The sequence below is a fragment of the Lycium barbarum genome, chromosome 6 (genome assembly GCF_019175385.1).
Source record: "Lycium barbarum isolate Lr01 chromosome 6, ASM1917538v2, whole genome shotgun sequence".
Taxonomy (NCBI): Eukaryota; Viridiplantae; Streptophyta; class Magnoliopsida; order Solanales; family Solanaceae; genus Lycium; species Lycium barbarum.
Window position 1 is genome coordinate 128,241,997 of NC_083342.1, and position 20,589 is coordinate 128,262,585.

At 37.4% G+C, this 20,589-nt stretch overlaps 3 protein-coding genes across 3 annotated transcripts; all 3 read right to left on the bottom strand.

Annotated features, from left to right (window-relative positions):
• Positions 1-91: 91 nt before the first annotated feature.
• LOC132644644 (protein PELPK1-like) lies at positions 92-1,150 on the bottom strand. Its single transcript, XM_060361241.1, has one exon. It carries the CDS (start codon positions 1,148-1,150, stop codon positions 92-94), a length of 1,059 nt encoding a protein of 352 aa, XP_060217224.1.
• Positions 1,151-3,419: 2,269 nt separating this feature from the next.
• Positions 3,420-4,427, bottom strand: LOC132644645 (protein PELPK1-like). The gene has a single exon (XM_060361242.1). It carries the CDS (start codon positions 4,425-4,427, stop codon positions 3,420-3,422), a length of 1,008 nt encoding a protein of 335 aa, XP_060217225.1.
• A 7,466-nt stretch (positions 4,428-11,893) lies between these two features.
• LOC132644646 (protein PELPK1-like) lies at positions 11,894-12,928 on the bottom strand. The gene has a single exon (XM_060361243.1). The coding sequence runs from the start codon at positions 12,926-12,928 to the stop codon at positions 11,894-11,896; it is 1,035 nt and encodes a 344-aa protein (XP_060217226.1).
• Between the last annotated feature and the right edge of the window lie 7,661 nt (positions 12,929-20,589).

Below are 20,589 nucleotides of genomic sequence, written 5' to 3' on the forward strand. Positions count from 1 at the left end.
TAAACAAGGAACATTCGAGACCAAATACTACAAATGAATTATTCTGCCAACAAGTACGTGTGTCAAAGCACACGAAAGACACCGTAGTTACTCAAGGAGTAGCGGGTTTGTGTGGTGGAGAAAGAGTAGGTTTTGGCCAACTTGGAAGCTCGGGCTTTGACGCAGCTGGGACCTCAGGCTTCGGCCAAGATGGAAGCTCGGGCTTTGGCATACTTGGGATTTCAGGCTTTGGCCAACTTGGAAACTCTGGCTTTGGAGCAGCAGGTGTCTTAGGCTTTGGCCAAGATGGAAGCTCAGGCTTTGTAGGCTTCGCCGCAGCTGGTACCTCAGGCTTTGGCCAAGATGGAAGCTCAGGCTTTGGCCAACTTGGAAACTCGGGCTTTGGAGTAGCAGGTTTCTCGGGCTTTGGCCAAGATGGAAGCTCGGGCTTTGGCCAACTTGGAAATTCGGGCTTTGGAGCAGCAGGTTTCTCGGGCTTTGGCCAAGATGGAAGCTCAGGCTTCGGTGCACTTGGGACCTCAGGCTTTGGCCAAGATGGAAGCTCGGGCTTCGGCGTAGCTGGGACTTCAGGCCTTGGCCAAGATGGAAGCTGGGGCTTTGGTGCAGCTGGGACCTCAGGCTTTGGCCAACTTGGGAACTCCGGCTTTGGAGCAGCAGGTTTCTCGGGCTTTGGCACACTTGGAATTTCAGGCTTCGGCGCAGCTGGGTCCTCAGGCTTTGGCCAAGATGGAAGCTCGGGCTTCGGCCAACTTGGAAACTCAGGCTTTAGAGTAGCAGGTTTCTCAGGCTTTGGCCATGATGGAAGCTCTGGCTTTGGCATACTTGGGATTTCAGGCTTCGGCGCAGCTGGGACCTTAGGCTTTGGCCAAGATGGAAGCTTGGGCTTTGGCCAACATGGAAACTCGGGCTTTGAAGCTGTCGGGCCATCAGGCTTTGGGCCAGCGGGGATCTCCGGCTTTGTCCAATTTGGAATTTCGGGCTTTGACACATGCTTTTGCAAGGTTGGAGCTTTCGAGAATTCTGGTTTAGGAATTTCAAGAAGAGGCGTCTCTAGAAGGCGACGTGCAGTTGCAGTAGTTATCATGTGGTATTGCATAAAGTAGATAAATGTGAGCAGGAAGAGAGAGGTTAGGTTGTAATGCTGAGCCATTTTTTCTCAGATCGAAGAAGCTTAGAGAAAAATGTGTTAAAAGCAAATGAAATTTATATTCCATTGGTTTTTCATATGGCTTTATATAAGTTTTACATGCATGCAACAAGGAGGATTTGAAGGGATATGGTTAGTTGAACTTTTCACCTATTTGCCTGCAAATATTTTAGTATCTTGAATTTGTCTTATGGTAGCTATATTGCTCAAATATAGATATTAAAAAAATATATCTGATAAGGTAATAGTCAAAACACGTCTTACTCACATCTATTCAGCTGACACTTGGCAGAAAATGCTTGTGACAGTTATACGAAAATAATGGTGGAATTGCATTTTACTTAAAGCAACTTAATTTTGTTGCGGAGCTTTATTCATAATATGCTAAAAGTAGGAGACGCTGAAGTTGAATTACTACAATATCCATAAAAAATGAACGACTATTTACCCTCTTTTGAATTCAACTTCTGAATTATTTTTATGCCAAAAAGTAAAATTTATCTTCTAATAAATGATAGTAAATTTATAATTGTATACTGCAATTATCCTGGTGAATGGAAAGACAATTACTGAAAGATACTATAACGAACTAAGTAAATGATAAAATTAAATCCAATTACAAAGAGAAAAAAAAAGGGGTCAAATGCTCTCTTTACCGCATTGAATACGACCATTCATTTGGATGATGCTAAAGATACCTATATATAATATAAATTTCATAGATTCTTATTGTAAACCAAATGAAAAATATTGCAGGGCTAAATATTGAATTGATTTGTTTCAATTTTCAAGTTGTTAAAGAACTTAAAATTCGCAGAAAATGCTTATATCAAAAATGGAATCTTATCAACGCATATTCTATCGGCCTTGAAGAATGAAAAGAGCTTGGAAGGCTAATAGTGCTAATTAATTATTACGTGTTGCCAAGAAGTGAGATTCAAATTTGATTCTTGCAAATTCATATGCATTAGCTGGTAGGAACATCTATCGTTGGAACAAATTTTCTTTAGTTGATCTTTAAATGTTTATTTTCTAAAATATTAGAAGATAGGATTCATTTTTTTATTTAAATAAGATCTTAACATTCTAAATTTAATCTTTAGTGCATATATGTGTTATCAACATCATTTAAGAATGTCGTTAATGATTTAAATATATGATGTCAATGTCTTTTTCCACTTTTCTAAAACATAACATCTCTAAGAAATAGTAGATTTTACTTTGATTTTAATAGCAGATTTATACCTTTCAGAAATGGGAAACAGCTTGTGAGGCTTCTTACCAATATGATTATTGCACTATTTGGGATTCTTCCCAACATCAACCTTGTTTTTTGCAAAGAATACTAGAGGTGAATAGTCAACCAAAAAATTGCATGTCTCCTCCTAGAGCTATCAAATCTCCAATTACACAGCTACACCTTACTTTTAGTGGATGCTAAAACTTTTTTTATGCTCTTTTGGCCTTCTCAACATGCACTTGTACTTTTTTTAAAACATGCTAATTCTTATTCAAGGATATTTCCAAGGGAAAAAGATGCAAGTTTGAAGTTCTTAAAAATATAAATGTATGCTCAAAGTCAAAATTATTTGTTGCTTAGGCTACCCATTAACGAATATTATTGTTTGTTCAAAGTTTGTTGACACGAAACAAAAATTGAAAAGATACTTGCTTTCTAGTACTATTAATTGATTTTGCGTTTTTTATCCTCTTATGGGAATTTGTATCCCAAGGGAAAATGTTGCTCTCTTGAGCAGCTCAAATATAAGAACATTCTATGAAAGATTCCGTGCTTCATATAAGTTAAATCATCAGTTTGGTTCTACAATAAAATGTGAGGTCCACTCTATTCTGCGCCACTTAAATATGCTAATTCATCCTTTATTCCATATTCTTGAAATTTGATGGAAGAAATTGGTTATTATAAATTAGGAAAGAAAAGCGGAGAGGGGAAGAGTGGACAAACAACGATTGAGCAAAGACACAGATGGCCAATGATAGGAACTAAACGAAAGTAACACAGATCATAGATGTATAACAGTGTATAGAAAGTACATAAAAACACTTGTATATAAAAAATCAAACATGGTACATCCAATTCAAATACTATAAAAGAATTACAATTTCTACTCCTAGCAGAAAGTAACCAATATGTGTGCCAAACTATCTCCATGTCATGACGGCCCATGCCGGAAACTTCATAGACTTAGATGGTAATCTCAAAGCATCAGTTGGGTACTTTCTAATAGAGTTACAATCGCATATAATTTACTCAAGGAGTAGCAGGTTTGTACGGTGGAGGGAGTGAAGGAAGAGTTGGCTTAGGCAGTTCTGGAATTTCAGGCTTCGGCATAGCTGGGACTTTTATCTTTGGAAGCTCTGGGACTTTTGGCTTTGGTAGTTCCGGGATTTCAGGCTTTGACGTAGTTGGAACTTCTGGCTTTGGAAGCTCTGGCACTTTTGGCTTTGGTAGTTCTGGGATTTCAGGCTTTGGCATAGCTGGTACTTTAGGCTTTGGCATAGCTGGAACTTCAGGCTTTGGCATAGCAGGGATCTCAGGCTTTGGCACACCTGGTAGCTCGGGCTTTTTCATAGCAGGAGGAACCTCTGTCTTTGGCACTGCTGGGATTTCTGGCTTTTTCAAAGGAGGAAACTCGAGTTTTGGCATTGCTGGAATCTCAGGCTTTGGCATAGCAGGAATCTCGGGTTTTGGCATAGCTGGGATCTCAGGCTTTGGCAAAGTTGGTAATTCAGGCTTTGGCATAGTTGAGATGTCAGGCTTTTTCATAGCTGGAGAGACCTCAGTCTTTGACACTGTTGGGACTTCTGGCTTTTTCAAGGAAGGAAGCTCGGGTTTCGGCATAGCAGGAAGCTCGAGTTTTGGCAATGTCGGTAATTCAGGCTTTGGGGCAACTGGTAGCTCAGGCTTTGGCATTGTTGGCATCTTAGGCTTTGGCAAATTTGGTAACTCAGGCTTTGGGACAATTGGTAGCTCGGGCTTTGGCACAAGTGGTACTTCAGGTTTTGGAATAATAGGAATCTCGGGCTTTGGAATGGCAGGGATCTCAGGCTTTGGTATTGTTGGAATCTCAGGCTTCGGCATAGTTGGGATTTCAGGCTTTGGCAAGGCTGGGACTTTCGGGAGTTCTAGTTTAGGTGTCTCAGGGAGGGGTGTCTCTAGAAGGTGGCGTGCGGTTGCGCCAGTTATGTTGCCATTAATGAAGAATAAAATGAGAAATGCAAGTAGTAAGAGGGAGGATAGGTGGTAATTCTTAGCCATTTTTCTGTAGATCGCAGAAGCTTGAAGAAGAATGTGTATAGACTTAATGTGATTTGGATGTGGCATTGGCTTTAATTAAGTCATTTGCTTTATATAGATTTTAAAAAGTACATGCAACAAGGACTTCAGGATTTTGTTTGTTACGGAAGGACCTGTGTAGGTGAACCTCTTATCCACTTAGCTTCTAGTTGGTACCTCAAAAGTCAATCTGGATTACCTAATTTGTTTAAACCTGTCACATACATATGCTACATATCCGTTTTGCTGGCAACCTTTTATAACGATCCTCTGTTAAGCTGTTTTCATTTCTTTATAAAGAGAAAAGTCCTGAATTTACATTTTACTGCAAATCTTCATTTTGGTCTCCACCTAATGGCTTTGTGACTCGAGAATATTGACTGGAATTACAACTATTAAAAAGAGAGGTGATTATAATAAGCTGACACTTAGGGTGTGTTCAGTATGGAGGAAAATGTTTTCCTAGAAAATACGTGAATTTCCACTTATTTTCTCATATTCGTTTGGGTAGTGGAAAATAAGTCAATTTCTTACTTATTTTCTCATGTTCGTTTGGTTGATAGAAAACGTTTTTCAGAAAATACTCATCCAAGCCTCACCAACTCCAACCCAACCCCATACCCCCCACACCCCACTCCCACCCACCCACGTACGCCCTTACCCCCCTCCTCCACCAAAAAAAAATTCTTTTGATTTTTTTTTTTGTTTTTTGCACCCCCACCCCCACGCCTCACCAACTCGAACCCAACCCCATACCCCCACCCACACCTCACTCCCACCCACCCCCCCACCCCCTCTATTTTTTTTTTGCACCCCCAACCCCAACCACTCCCATAACCCATACACCACCCCCTCCCCCACACCTTATCCCCCACTCAGCCCCTACCTCCCCACAACATTTTTTTTGAAGTTTTTAATTTTTTTTTTCTGAATTTTCTACACGACCACATCCCTTATCACCCCCTCCCCCCCCCCCCCCCCCCCCCCCTCTTGCTTGGAACCCATACCACACCAACACCCCCCTTAACACCAATATTTTTTTTTTTGAAGTTTTTTATTATCTTTTGCGAGTTTCTACACCCCCAGACACCCCCTACCCCCCAAAAAAAATCTTTTCACCACCCACCCCCATGCCCCCCCCCCCCACCAATACCTCATCACCCTCTCCAAAAGTTTTAATTTTTAACCACACAAACATTCAATTTTTATAATTGTCAACTTTTGTTTCAATATAAGAGGCCATTGACTTGACTTGACTTGTTCAAACTCAAATAAGTAACTACTCATTCAGTCATTCTTATAATTCATTCCCAGAAGTTACATCATAGGTCATCTTTTGCTTATTATCTTTCTAAACAAGGAAATAACTTCCACAGAAATGACTTCTAATTTACATTCTCTCCGGCCAACTGCAGTTATTTAAAAGTATCGTCAAATGTAAAGTCTGTTGTGGCTGACAACCCAAAAGAAAGATATTGTCCAATGTAGGTCACGAGTGCACAGTTTTACCCAAAAGGCTTCACACTATGAACAACATGTGGGACTTTGTTCAAGCACATCCAAAAAAGTGTAAAATAATTCAGCTTGAGTTGTTCTTGATTTCAATAAGGTTGAATTTCAATCCTATCTGTAGATATTTTGTACTGTACTTAGACTTTGTAGGTTGAGTAAGATTCCAATGAAACCAAGTACCATTAAAAGTAACAAAGATGCTACCAAAATACCAAGTGATGCCCAAGAACATGCTATTTTTTTTAATTAAGAAAAGGCGTGATTTTTCTTTTAACGAAAAATAAATGACAAGTTGCATCATGGAGTCAATGCACAAAAAATAAAAAGCTAAACGAGCTAACCTAAATTTAAAAAAAAAAAAAAAAAAAAAAAAACTGAGTTTGACCCAGAACCTAACTTGAATTTTGGGAAATCCCAGTTTAAAGGCATCACTGTCAGTAATCATGCATAAAACTTCCACTTTGTACAGTTTACATTTAGGTTAAATCTGCACATTCAACTTTATGCATTCTTGAATGAGTATTACCCAATTGAGTTTTCAAGAAAGATGAGACTTTGATTGATCATAGCACTTGTCAAGTTTAAGTTCGAAAAATAATAAAAAACACTATTGAAAAATCACGTTAGGTGTAATCCTCATTATCAAAGTTCATTTAATTATAAAGGTGCTCCTGATTATGAGAGCAACATCTGATTATAAATCAATTTGGTTCCGATTTAATTTTGAGGATTATGATATGATAAAGAAACCGAAGAAAGGCTGTGGCCACAGGGAACGAGTCTTTAATTTTGCGAATGCCCCTATTTTGGGTTGGTATTTAATTTTTGTCCCTCGAATGGATGGTCTTTAATTTTTGTCCTTCGACATTTTAAGTAACAAAAACGTGACCGAGAATACCCTTGACATAAAAAAAAACAAGTAAAAATCGGTCTACCCTTATCTAATGACCTAATTTTGCAAGACATAAGTTTAAAGAAATTTTTGTCTTATCCAGCATAAGTTCTGTAGGAATTAAGGTATCCGGCATAAGTTGTGTAATGTCACGCCCCGAACCTGGGCCTGGACGTAACACGGCACCCGGTGCCTGACTGCATGTGACCGAGCGAACTCACTGGCTGACTGAATCAACATGTGATATCAAAACATAACTGAATGTGGAAACAACTAAACACATGCTGATATACTAAAGGTATGACTGAAATCATAATGCGGAAATACATAGACAATCTGAAATATATCTAAAAGTAGCCAACATGGCTAAACCAAAACGACTGAACAACTGTCATCAAGGCTAACATAATAAATATCTGACTGTCTGAACTGTGTCTATGAAGCCTCTAAGAGCACTGAATAATAAAGCTATCTATAAACTGAAATGACTGGATAGCTGACAACGCCCCGAAGAAAATTGGGGCTCACCAGTAGCTGATACGTGCTCCTAAATAGCTGAGTCGTCAACCTGTGTATCGTTGCCTGCATCGCGAGATGCATGCCCCCAAGCAATAAAAAGGGACATCAGCACATTTGAATTGTACTGGTATGTAAAGCAACTGAAGCAATAAAATATTGGAACTGAAACTGAAACTGAACTAAATAGGAAAGCAAGAAGCTGAAGTACTCCCTGTTTTGGATGAAGAATCACCTGTAAAACTGTAAATATAACTGTGGCCTAGGGCCCAAATAATGTGCACAAAAACTGTGGCCTCAGGCCCAAGCAATACGTATGCATAAACTGTGGCCTAGGGCCCAAAAATACAGATACAGGTGTTCAACATTAACAATTTACAAGACTGAGACTGGCTATAGCTGATAGCATGATAATTGTTTCTGATTATGGGACTCATGCAAATAACGGGTTATACACTGACTGAGACTCATGTGATAACAATGCATAAGTCTATAAAGATTACGTGCTGAGTTCATGATGTTCAAAGTGACAACCATGAACGAATTCTGTAACTGCAACCCTAGAAGATAACAGTTCTATATCATATCATGAAACTAGGGCTAAACTACATTCTGAGTCAAATTGCTGACAAGTATGAAGAATGAGGCGTAGGGAGAATCATGAATATTCCCTAACGTAGATAGTTAGCCTCACATACCTTAATTCCAGCCTTTGAGCGTAATACAATGTTCGTCAGCCCTTTCAACTTTGATCTATATCAATACAAGTCAAAGGGATTCTATATTAGCAATAATATTCATGCTTTGGTCATCTAAGCATTTTATCAAACACTTAGTGGGCATGAAGCTCCACAGTCTCCATTAATGGTGATTTCTTCACCCAATTCCCATTCTATTACTTCTAGGTGATTCTACAATCTTAATTAGGTGTAATTAACATCATTCTCCATCACCCATATCATTATAACAATCTTACGTCAACAATCCAAAACCCTACTATAGTTCGTGTAATTCTCTTTACTAAACACATTTACTATTCTCTCAAGAACTCATCAATTCACTATTATGAATGATTAGAGTGTAGAAGCATTACCTTTTTGACGTCCAATCCTCTTGAATACGAGGTCTAGGGTTTCCACGCCCAACAATAATGTTCCACTCACAACTCTATTGATTAGAAGGGTTTACTCAAGTTAGAAAGAGATTAGGGACTTGAATTCAACCTAGAATCATGATAACACTTACCTTGTATGGTTCTTGAGGATTGGGACTTGTTCTTATTGACTTTAGGGTAATTTTTCGTGAATGGGGTGCTGGGGAAATAAACCCCAAACCTTAGATATAACTAAAAACGCGTAACCCCACTTTTTGACCCGAATCTGACCCGATTCGCGATTGTTCCGCGATGCGGGTGCATCGCGCAACAGTTTGCAGCTAAAAACTCAGAGTTTCGCGATCGTTTCGCGAAGCGGGGTCATTGCGCACTCTCCCACGTGCCTCACGCGCCCCGAGAAGCGACGGGTGTCGGTTCTGCATAGTGTTCGGTAAAATGGACATAACTTCTTGTACAGAGCTCTATTTGGGCTCCACAATATACCGTTGGAAATATATTTCAAAGGGCTACAACTTTCATGTTTTAAGTTTCCTCAAATTTCCAAGGGATTTTCACCAAATTTGACTGGAAGGCAGACATATCGAAAACTTAGCCAATTCTATAGAATTTTAAGTGCCTTACTATTAGCCATATTGTGACGATCATATCTCCTTGCTCCGATCTCTGATTGGCCTGGTCCTTATATAGTTAGAAAGGTATTTCTACATACTACAACTTTACTTAAGGGTACTTTCCCAAATTCCCAACTAATCAAGGAGTTATCGCTGCCCGAAGTAGGCCTATCAACCATTTTCGCAAAACGTTCAAACCTTCAGTTTTTCCACTAAAACTCTAATGATATGAGTCTAAACTTAGTTCCAAGATACGGGGTGTTACATGTAATGACTAATTTGCCGGTATAAGTTTATATTTTGCATCATAATACAACACAGGTTACGCCTTACAAGGCATAATTTAGTTCCTACAGAAAAGTTCTCTAAACTTATGCCGAGCTGATTATTACACAACTTATGCCGCATAACTTCATTTCTAAACTTATGCCTTGCGATTTTTTTGGTAAGAAAACAACGAACTCATCGACTCTACTAGGACTCGAACCCAGAATCTCTTGTTTCATAGACCAGTGCCTTATCATGGATTAGGGTACTTTGTCCACAAGTTTTCATTAAATGAGAAGCAGGGCCAAAAATTAAAGACCAGCAATTTGAAGGGAAGTGCGCTTGAAGGGCAATCCGCACAAAAAATGACAGGAACCAGTGATTTTTCTGGCTCGATGTTGTCAAGAAAAAATGTGCGGGTTGAACTGGTCAAAATAGGTTGGGCTGAAATTGATTAGGCTAAAATAGGTTAAAAGCAGGTCATAAACCCAACACACTCAATTCTTACACAAGTTTAGTTTCTTAGTTTGTTCTTCTATAATCCTTAAAAGTATCTAATAAAACTATTTTTTCCCTTTATTATGACTATTATATGACTTATTAAATACTTAACAATAATGTCTTTTGAAAATCTTTTGACAAGGTTGTTATAAGTTAATTTGGGCTGCATATCAGCTTAATTTTTAGATGGGCTGAAATGGGATGAGCTAATTAATGAGCGGGTCAATTACCCGTCCAAAATTGAACGGATTGAGCGGGTTATGTTTTCATAGGCTAATTTTGTCACTCCTAATTACCCCGATCATTGTTTCAACAAAATTTTGATTTTAGTTTAGTAATAATATCAAATAAGTAAGAATTTAGTTTTTTTAAAGAAAATGGAGAGTAAATTACAAGGTGAGAGATGGAACATTCACCAAGCAGGTGAAAATTCGCATAATCAATCAATTGGACGACTAAATTTCTTTAAATTGTTTAGTTTTATTTAATTTGTTTAGTATAGATTAGATTTTCTTCAATTGCCAACTACTAATCTTAAGACTTAATCTGACTGGCTAAATTGCATTTGTTAACTTTCTCACCATGTGTGGTGCGAGTAAAGGGAAAAAAAGAAAAGAAAAAGAACTCCTGTTCCTTTATCGAATTCAAATTTTATACATTGGCAAATGAAAGTTTGTTTAGAGTATTAGTTGTATAGTTTAACATATTATCTATGAGTTGACGTGTGTTGACACTTCAATACGAGACCAAATTTATCTTAGTTGACAATGACAATTGCAGTTAGTGGATCAAGTAATATGCTTACATCCATTTTTAATCTGTACGACTTTCCCAAGTGGACGATGACTATACATTAGTAATATCATACGTAATATTCTTACAGCTAGTGTCAGCACTGGTGCAATAACACGTCGTCAAACAAAAATTACGAGTGTCTTTTTTTCTTTTTTTTTTTTAGTTTGCTATGAAAGTTTGCTAGATATTACGAGTGTCAAACAAAAAAACCATACGCTTAATTTTCTTATATCTAGCTGGAGAATTTATCTTGGATTACTTGTTAATAAAACTATAAAGAAGCAGAGTGATTTAAAGAAATACCCACCTTATACATCAGATAATTCTCCTACAAGTCTTGTACACCTCTAGTAAAACATGAATTGAACTTTAACAGGATATATATATCACAATATTAATATGATCGTCGGGTTGTTGGTTCTTTCCTACTCTACATAGAATTATGGATTTTATATGAAATGTACAAAACATTTTTTTTTTCAAATGAAATGTACTAATCTACTATGGCAATTTTTAGCCATTCGTGGCTAGAGTGATCAAAAAAAAAAAAAAAACTGAGGTAAATAAAATTATAATTGTGTATCTAATTTTTCACCGTTGTGGCCTTTGTTATAAATTAAGATTATGGTTGTAAATTCATAATAGACATGTCCCTGGTTGCTTATAAATTACATGCCTCAAAATTCTTTTTAAGAAACAATAATAGATTGATAATTTTAATTTTGATAAAATTAACTACAATATCTTGATCTGATAAGTGATAACTACCAGACATGCAGTTCCACTAATTAAGAAGTTATTTTCTATTACATAACTGAAAAATTGGCTGTTGAAATTGAAAGCTTATTCAGAAAAAGTCGACTAATTCTTTAGTTAGCTAGGAGTAATATACACCAAATTAAAACGTGTGAAGTGCATTTTCAGAGCAGTCAATCCCACTGTTGCTTAAATTTTCTAGTATGTCTATATTTATGAGACTTAAAAAATGGTAACATATCGCTGAAAGCAGAGGTAAAGAATCAACAAATAAAATTGACTGAGCAAAATCTGAAACAGCTAACGACAAAACTTATATATATCAAAGTAACTCCCGAATGTCACATTGCTTATAGCTTTAATACACCATATAAGAAATACATACAAGTAAGACTTAATAACTCGTTAACCAAGGTACATTCTTGACCAAATACTACAAATGAATTATTCTGCCAACAAAGCACACGAACGACAACGTAGTTACTCAAGGAGTAGCGGGTTGGTGTGTTGGAGAAAGCGTAGGTTTTGGCCAACTTGGAAGCTTGGGCTTTGACACAGCTGGGACCTCAGGCTTCAGCCAAGATGGAAGCTCGGGCTTTGGCACACTTGGGATTTCAGGCTTTGGCCAACTTGGAAACTCTAGCTTTGGAGCAGCAGGTGTCTCAGGCTTTGGCCAAGATGGAAGCTCAGGCTTTGCAGGCTTCGGCGCAGTTGGTACCTCAGGCTTTGTCCAAGATGGAAGCTCGGGCTTTGGCCAACTTGGAAACTCGGGCTTTGGAGCAGCAGGTTTCTCGGGCTTTGGCCAAGATGGAAGCTCAGGCTTCGGCCAACTTGGAAACTCAGGCTTTGGAGCAGCAGGTTTCTCGGGCTTTGGCCAAGATGGAAGCTCGGGCTTCGGCGCAGCTGGGACCTCAGGCTTTGGCCAAGATGGAAGATGGGGCTTCGGTGCAGTTGGGACCTCAGGCTTTGGCCAACTTGGGAACTCTGGCTTTGGAGCAGCAGGTTTCTCAGGCTTTGGCCAAGATGGAAGATCGGGCTTTGGCAGACATGGAATTTCAGGCTTTGACGCAGCTGGGACCTCAGGCTTTGGCCAAGATGGAAGCTCGGGCTTTGGCCAACTTGGAAATTCGGGCTTTGGAGCAGCAGGTTTCTCGGGCTTTGTCCATAATGGAAGCTCGGGCTTTGACACACTTGGGATTTCAGGCTTCGGCGCAGCTGGAACCTCAGGCTTTGGCCAAGATGGAAGTTTGGACTTTGGCCAACTTGAAAACTCGGGCTTCGAAGCTGATGGGCCCTCAGGCTTTGGACCAGCGGGTATCTCTGGCTTTTTCCAAGTTAGAATTTCGGGCTTTGACACATGTTTTTGCAAGGTTGAAGCTTTCAAAAATTCTAATTTAAGAATTTTAGGGAGAGGCGTCTCTAGAAGGCGGCGTGCAGTTGCAGTAGTTATCATGTGGTCTTGCATAAAATAGATAAATGTGAGCAGGAAGAGGGAGGTTAGGTTGTAATGCTGAACCATTTTTTTTCTCAGATCCAAGAAGCTTAGAGAAAAATGTGTTAAAAGCAAATGAAAATTCGATATTCCGTTGGTTTTCCATATGGCCTTATATAAGTTTTACATGCATGCAACAAGGAGGATTTGAAGGGATATGTTAGTTGAACTTTTCACCTATTTGCCTGCCAATATTATAGTATCTTGAATTTGTCTTATGGTAGCTATATTGCTCAAATATAGTTATTAAAAATATATCTAATAAGGTAATAGTCAAAACTCGTCTTACTGATCACATCTATTCAGTTGGCACTGGGTAAAAAATGCTTGTGACAATTATACGAAAATAATGATGGCATTGCATTTTACTTAAAGCAGCTTAATAAGTCAAAGAAAATAGTTTTTTTTTTATAAAATCCTATACGATTGTAAAATAAACTCCTCTATAATTGTAAAATAAAATATTGTTAATTTAGCCTTCTACTCTATATTCTAGGTTTTCGATGGTAAGGAAATAAAATATAATTATAGAGGACATATACATGGTCTTATGCATTTTTGAGAAGCAATGCCAGCAGCGCTTTATTCATAAGATACTAAAAGTAGGAACTATCTATAGCTAAATTGAATTACAAAATATTCATAAAAAAATGAACGACCATTTACCCTTTTTCTGAATTCTACTTCTGAATTATTGTTATGCCAAAAAGTAAATTCATCTCCTAATAAATGATAGTAAATTTATAATTTCATACTGTAATTATCCTGGTGAATGGAAAGGCCATTACTGAAAGATACTGTAACGAACTAAGTAAATGATAAAATTAAATCCAATTACACAGAAAAAAAAATGGTGTCAAATGCTCTCTTTACCGCATTGAATACGACCATTCATTTGGATGATGCTAAAGATACCTATATATAACATAAATTTCATAGATTGTGATTCTCAACCAAATCTAAAATATTGCAGGGCTTTAATTAAATACGGAAATATTGAATTGATTTGTTTCAATTTTCATGTTGTTAAAGAACTTAAAATTGGCAGAAAATGCTTATATCAAAAATGGAATCTTATCAATGCATATTCTATCGGCCTTGAAGAATGAAAAGAGCTCGGAAGGCTAATGGTGCTAATTATTATTACGTGCTGCCAGGAAGTGAGATTCAAATTTGATTCTTCCAAATTCATATGCATTAGTTGGTACGTATATCTATTGTTGGAAGAAATTTTCTTTAAATGTTCATTTTCTAAAATATTAGAAGATAGGATTCATTTTATTATTTTAAATAAGATCTTAACATTCTAAAGTTTAATCTTTAGTGCATATATGTGTTATCAATATCATTTAAGAATGTCGTAAATGATTTAACTATCTGATGCCAATGTCTTTTTGCATTTATCTAAAACATAACATCTTTAAGAAATAGTAGATTTTACTTTGACTTTAATAGCAGATTTATGCCTTTCAAAAATGGGAAACAGCTTGTGAGGCTTCTTACCAAATATGATTATCGCACTATTTGGGGTTCTTCCAAACATCAAACTTGTTTTTTGCAAAGAATACTAGAGGTGAATAGCCAATCAAAAATGCATGTCAGCTCCTAAAGCTATCAAATCTCCAATTACAGCTACACCTTACTTTTAGTGGATGCTAAAACTTTTTCTTTGCTCTTTTGGCCTTCTCAACATGTACTTGTACTTTTAAAACATGCTAATGCTTATTCAAGGATATTTCTAAGGAAAAAAAAATATGCAAGTTTGAAGTTCTTAAAAATATAAATGTATGCTCAAAGTCAAATTATTTGTTGCTTAGGCTATCCACTAACGAATATTATTGTTTGTTCAAACTTTGTTGACACTAAACAAAAGTTGAATAGATACTTGCTTTCTAGTACTATTTGTTATATCCATTTTAACCGGGTTAAAGCAGAGTACAATATATTGGAGATTCCTAAATTGTTTTATTTTAAGGAGTTGCCACCTAATTGATTTTAAGGTGAATTAGGGCACCTAATTATTAACTAAGGTAAAGCTAACTAAACCTCCGTTAATAGTCTGCTTAATCAGTGTGATTCTAGGTAAGGGTTCTATATTATCCTAAAGGGAAGGGATTAGGCATCCTTTAGAATCCATTAACTACGGTTATCCGGCCAAACTTAGGTTAATTAATTAAGATTAAATATAATGCTTAAATCTTAAGAAAATAGGTTGTAAATGTTATTAAGGTTTTAAATGAAAATATAATGCTATTTAAAATAAGATTTAAAAGTATGCTAAGGCTTTTAAAAAAAATACTATTTTAGAAACAAGACTTGTAGGATAATTTGCACAAAAGAAACTTCAAATGCTATCTAAAATAAGCTATAAATACTAAATGAAACTTGCAAAATATGATGATTTTCACATAATTAGAAGCTTTTAAAAGAGGACTAACCAATTTAAACTTGAAATAAATTATATTATACGAGTATATTGGTGTAGAAAATCTAGACTTATTTTTAAATGAAATGCAAAAGGTAATGAATTTTCTTTCTCTAACTTTATTTAGTTGTATTCGGCTAAAATATGTATAATTTGATAAATCTTGAAGGAATTGTTTATAAAAAGTTCTTGAATTTATATTTGTGTATTAGTAACGTTTTGAAATTTTAAGATAGTAAGAATAAGATATGATTTCGTTAACTCAAAATGTATAGTTACGCTATTTGCAAATTATTCTAATAAAATTAATATTAGATGCTATGAATAGTTTTGACATAAAAAATGAAGCTTATGGAATTAAGCGTTAGTTTCTCTTAAATTAACTACCCATGACTAAAACTAAACCCCACTAAATTCATCTAAGTTAAGAAAACAAAAACAAACAAAGAGTTAGTTGCATAATACGAATTAAATGCAAAAAATAAAAGGGCAAATAATGTCAAATGGGTCCAGCCCGTTTTGGGACTGCTGGAAACTGTTTACTGTTGGGCTTCGGCCCAGCAGATTTCTTTTATATATTGCTGCGGATCCATTGTTGCTGTTGGGCTTCGGCCCAGAGATCTTATTCTTTTTTTTTTCGCTGCGGATTGGGCCGGCTTGAGAATGACTAGATAATATTATGTTGGGCTTTTAGCCCAACAACGAATGCGGAAGACGAGTCCCTCGGACTCGTATGCGAGGTTCATGCAAAAAAAAAAAAGATATGAGAGAAAAAGATTAGTATACGATCAATAAGGCTTAAACATGTAAAAATACAAATTCAAAGCAACAACAACAACAACAACAACCCAATGAAATCCCACATCGTGGGGTCTGGGGAGGGTAGAGTGTACGCAGACCTTACTCCTACCAAGGTAGGACGGCTGTTTCCGAAAGACCCTCGGCTCAATAAAAGCATAAAAAGAAGTCAGATAAGGTTAAGAGAATCAAAGCGATATGAAATGAAATAATGCAAGCGACACAGATAACACAGGATAATCAAAGCACAGGAAATAACAGATAATAACAGAAATCTGAGCAGAAGAAATTATATTGCGATAATGCGACTACTAATAAGAACGGAAAACGAGACTATCTACTAGCATTCTACCCTAATTTGGGTCCTCCAAACCCTTTTATCTAAGGTCATGTCCTCGGTAAGCTGTAGTTGCGCCATGTCGTGTCTAATTACCTCTCCCTAATACTTCTTCGGTCTACCCCTACCTCGTCTGAAACCATCCATGGCCAACCTCTCACACCTCCGCACTGGGGCATCTGTGTCTCTCCTCTTCACATGCCCAAACCATCTCAATCTCGCTTCTCGCATCTTATCTTCCACCGAGGCCACCCCCACCTTATCCCGAATATGCTCATTCCTAATCCTGTCACTCCTGGTGTGGCCACACATCCATCTTAACATTCTCATCTCGGCAACTTTCATCTTTTGAACGTGAGAGATCTTAACCGGCCAATACTCCGCCCCATACAACATAGTCGGTCTAACCACCACTTTGTAGAACTTGCCCTTAAGTTTTGGTGGCACCTTCTTGTCACATAGCACTCCGGAAGCAAGCCTCCATTTCATCCACCCTGCCCCAATACAATGTGTGACATCATCGTCAATCTCCCCGCATCTTTGCAGAATAGACCCAAGGTACTTGCAACTACTTTTCTTCTGGATGGCCTGGGTACCAAGTCTCACTTCCAAGCCAACCTCCTGAGGTGCTTCACTGAACTTACACTTCAAGTACTCTGTCTTGGTCCTACTCAGCTTAAACCCTTTAGACTCCAGAGTATGTCTCCAACTCTCCAGCTTAGCGTTAACTCCGCTACGAGTCTCGTCGATCAGGACTATATCGTCCGCGAACAACATACACCATGACACCTCACCTTGAATTTGCCGTGTCAATTCATCCATCACCAAGGCAAATAAAAACGGACTAAGAGCTGATCCTTGATGCAACCCCATCACAACTGGAAAGTGCTCTGAGTCTCCTCCTACACTCTTGAACCTTCCACGAGACAGTTTGAGGGCAGGAAAACAGCAAACCAATATTCCATAGGATACTTACTAAGTATAGCAGTCCATGAGCAACTTAACGACTTTTAATTAACACAGTGGGCTGCCTCTGGTTAGTATATCAATAGTTTCCAACAAACAAAATAAACTGATATGTGTAACTGGACTAAACTAAAATAACATTCTTGACATGCGACGAATGTTTCAACATCACTCGGTCAATGACACCTTTAAGACACAATTAGAATTCCTCAAGATATGCTTCACTTTAGTAGCACATTATAAACACAACGTTTTAATGGTTTGGTCAGACCAGCCGACTATAGAGAGGAGCAGTTTGATAAACGAGCAACACGGATATAGGAAAATCGACATCAGACAAGGAATTAATCCTTCTAAACATGCAAACCTACATATTTGGCATTTCTTTACCATGGCATGGTCACTAGAGGCTGAGCAGGTATGGTTTTCCCCAGGAACATAAGAATGTCAACAGTTTATCCAGATTTAAACAAGTATTGCATGAAGATGTACACTTAACTGATTCATGTGGTTACTTTCAAGTGACAATAGTGAGTGAAACAAGGTTAAATATAACAGGGAATCAAATTAAGTTCATCCCCTCATTAACCCCATTTGGACTTATCAAGAAACAATTTGAAGATTATTTAACTAAGTGGATCAAAGAAGCTCATGCTAATGCCAAACACTTATCAAAGCTAACTCATAGAACAAACAGGGGCTTCAATCACATCATATTAAGCAAGAAATGGACCAACTTTGTTGTTTTTGAATTAGCGATCCTGCCATTTCCTTCAACTACACCATATTTAGGTATGAACTCATATCCAGGGGATTCAAACAATACAAAAAAAGGGCTGGTATCTCTAGTATAGATAAATGAGATTTAGACTATAGGTTTATGACTTAGTCCAACATGTTAAACTCATTCTTTAATTACCAGCTGACCTTAACGACGTATTCTGGCCAAATAAAGAAAGCAACTTCCATATTCTAAGTTGAGTTACCATGACACAAACGACAAACAGGGCTCCAATCAAACTGAGACCAACAACTAAAGAGGCACAAAAAGGGGCAAATATTGCTTATGCTAAGTTAATGTGAAAAAGACACCAAACCGAAACAACATTTAATTTTATATTAAACTACTAACCCATCTAAATAAGCATCAATAATTGTATCAACGGGATCTTTGCTAAACTAATACGTGGAATAATAATAGACCTAAACTAACATGCGATATCCCATAAAGGCATAGTCAGGAAAAACCATGGGTTAACTGATGCACAACTAGCCAAAGTTGGACATGCATGGCACGACTGAGCAGCTACAGACCTGAACTGATCTGTGACCAATAATTATTGAGCATACAAACTATACTTAAGCTGCTATAATCCAAACACATATGGCTGACCGAAACAAGACATAGAATGAACCACTGCAGTTTTAGAGTCAAATCCCTATATATTTATCTAAACCCCAACTGAACCTGAGTGCATAACCGTACTGGACTGCTGCTAATCACCAAAGAACCATGATAAGCGAGTTAAATAAATATGCAGCCTATGAACCAGTCGAAACCTGTTAATCACTTTAAACATATTACTCTTGCAATGAGAAAATGACATGCTTATATATTAGAGGAACTAGACTAATATTGACTAACATCTCAAACATATTCGACCCACACAGAGACTAGTTAATTAGTACATCCTTAAACTTAACCTTAACGCTAATCAAACTAAATCAAGCTAATCATACAGCACAATCATTAGCTGACACATAAAAAATTGACACTATATTAAACCAAAACAACTAGCTAAAAGTACCATACAAGAAACATGACTTAGCTGTACAAACTGAATCAACTAACACAGAAACGTGCAAACAGACTTGTCTAATTTCCAACTAACATACTTTAATTCAGGATAACACAGAGCCACCAAAAAATATACAAAGACACGAGAATGGGGAATCACCTGTTTCGAGCGCAGTGAAGTGAAGCTTCAAGTCTCCGATGTACCTCGAAACAACACAAACCTCAAATTCTCGGCACTCAGATTCGAACGAATGAGAAAAGAGAAATAGAGCAAGAACTTAATGTCTCAAGGCGATGTAAGGCAGATCCAAACTGATGTTTTTGAAGGGTAATTTAAGCGGCTCAAGATTTGTATCTTTTAAGGTATTCAAGACGGCTGAAAAACTCTTTTTTCTTTGGGGGATTTTTATGACTCCCGAACTGTTTTTTTTAACTCCAGATAAAGGATTATTTATAGGTAAGAATTAGGGTTTTGCTGGGGGTTTTAAAAAAAATGGGCGGGATTTCTAGGTCAACACCCGTTCAAAACCATTCTGTTGTCGATCTGAAACCCAGCAGAAAAAGACAACCACCATTAAAAACTTGTACCCGAAATATGAAAAGGAACTGATAAGACAGAGGTTTCAATTTCACAAATGAACAAAATCAATTAAAACCGTTCCAGATTGTCGACAAACAAACGAAGAAAAAGACGAGAATCGACCTCTTTCAACGGTTGAACACTGACGGGGGTACAAAACATTAACTCCCATTCCCGAATTTGGCGATGCATAGCCTGTGACCATGAAAGGGGACTGTGATTTTGCTGTTTACAGCGTTGAAGAGTGAGAGAAGAGAAAGAGGAGGAGAGAGAGGAGCAGGGTGGGGTGCGGCGGGTCTGAAGAGCAAGAACCCTAGGTGTTTCATTTTTGTTAAAAAGGTGGTTGGGTCGGGTCGGACCGAAGGGTTAATGGACCGGGTTTCTTAAAAGGTAGTGGGCTGGGAGGTTTAAACAAATGGTGGGCTAGCTATTATTTCGGGTAGTAATGGGCTGGTCCGAGAATATTAGCTGATTTGGACTCGGACTTGGAGTTCTTTATTGGGCTGATGTGAGGCCTTTCTGGGGTGAAAAATATTTCTTCTTACACTGCTTTGGGCTTTTAAAATTTGCATAAAAGACCTATTTTAATTAAAAATATTACTTATTATAAAAGTATGTATTTATCAGTGCTCGGATAAAAAATAAAATTATATGGCGTCGTAATAGCCGTGCAATAATATTTTTTAAGGTTCAATAGTAAATAAACTCTATTATTAAATTGCGCAAAATAAATGCGATGTGCGTGCATAAGCTGTTTAAAAAAAAATGTTGGAATGATAAAAAT

Excerpts from the sequence above, each read along its gene's own strand:
- LOC132644646 (XM_060361243.1), bottom strand. The coding sequence starts at position 12,928 with ATGGTTCAGCATTACAACCTAACCTCCCTCTTCCTGCTCACATTTATC.
- LOC132644644 (XM_060361241.1), bottom strand. The coding sequence starts at position 1,150 with ATGGCTCAGCATTACAACCTAACCTCTCTCTTCCTGCTCACATTTATC.
- LOC132644645 (XM_060361242.1), bottom strand. The coding sequence starts at position 4,427 with ATGGCTAAGAATTACCACCTATCCTCCCTCTTACTACTTGCATTTCTC.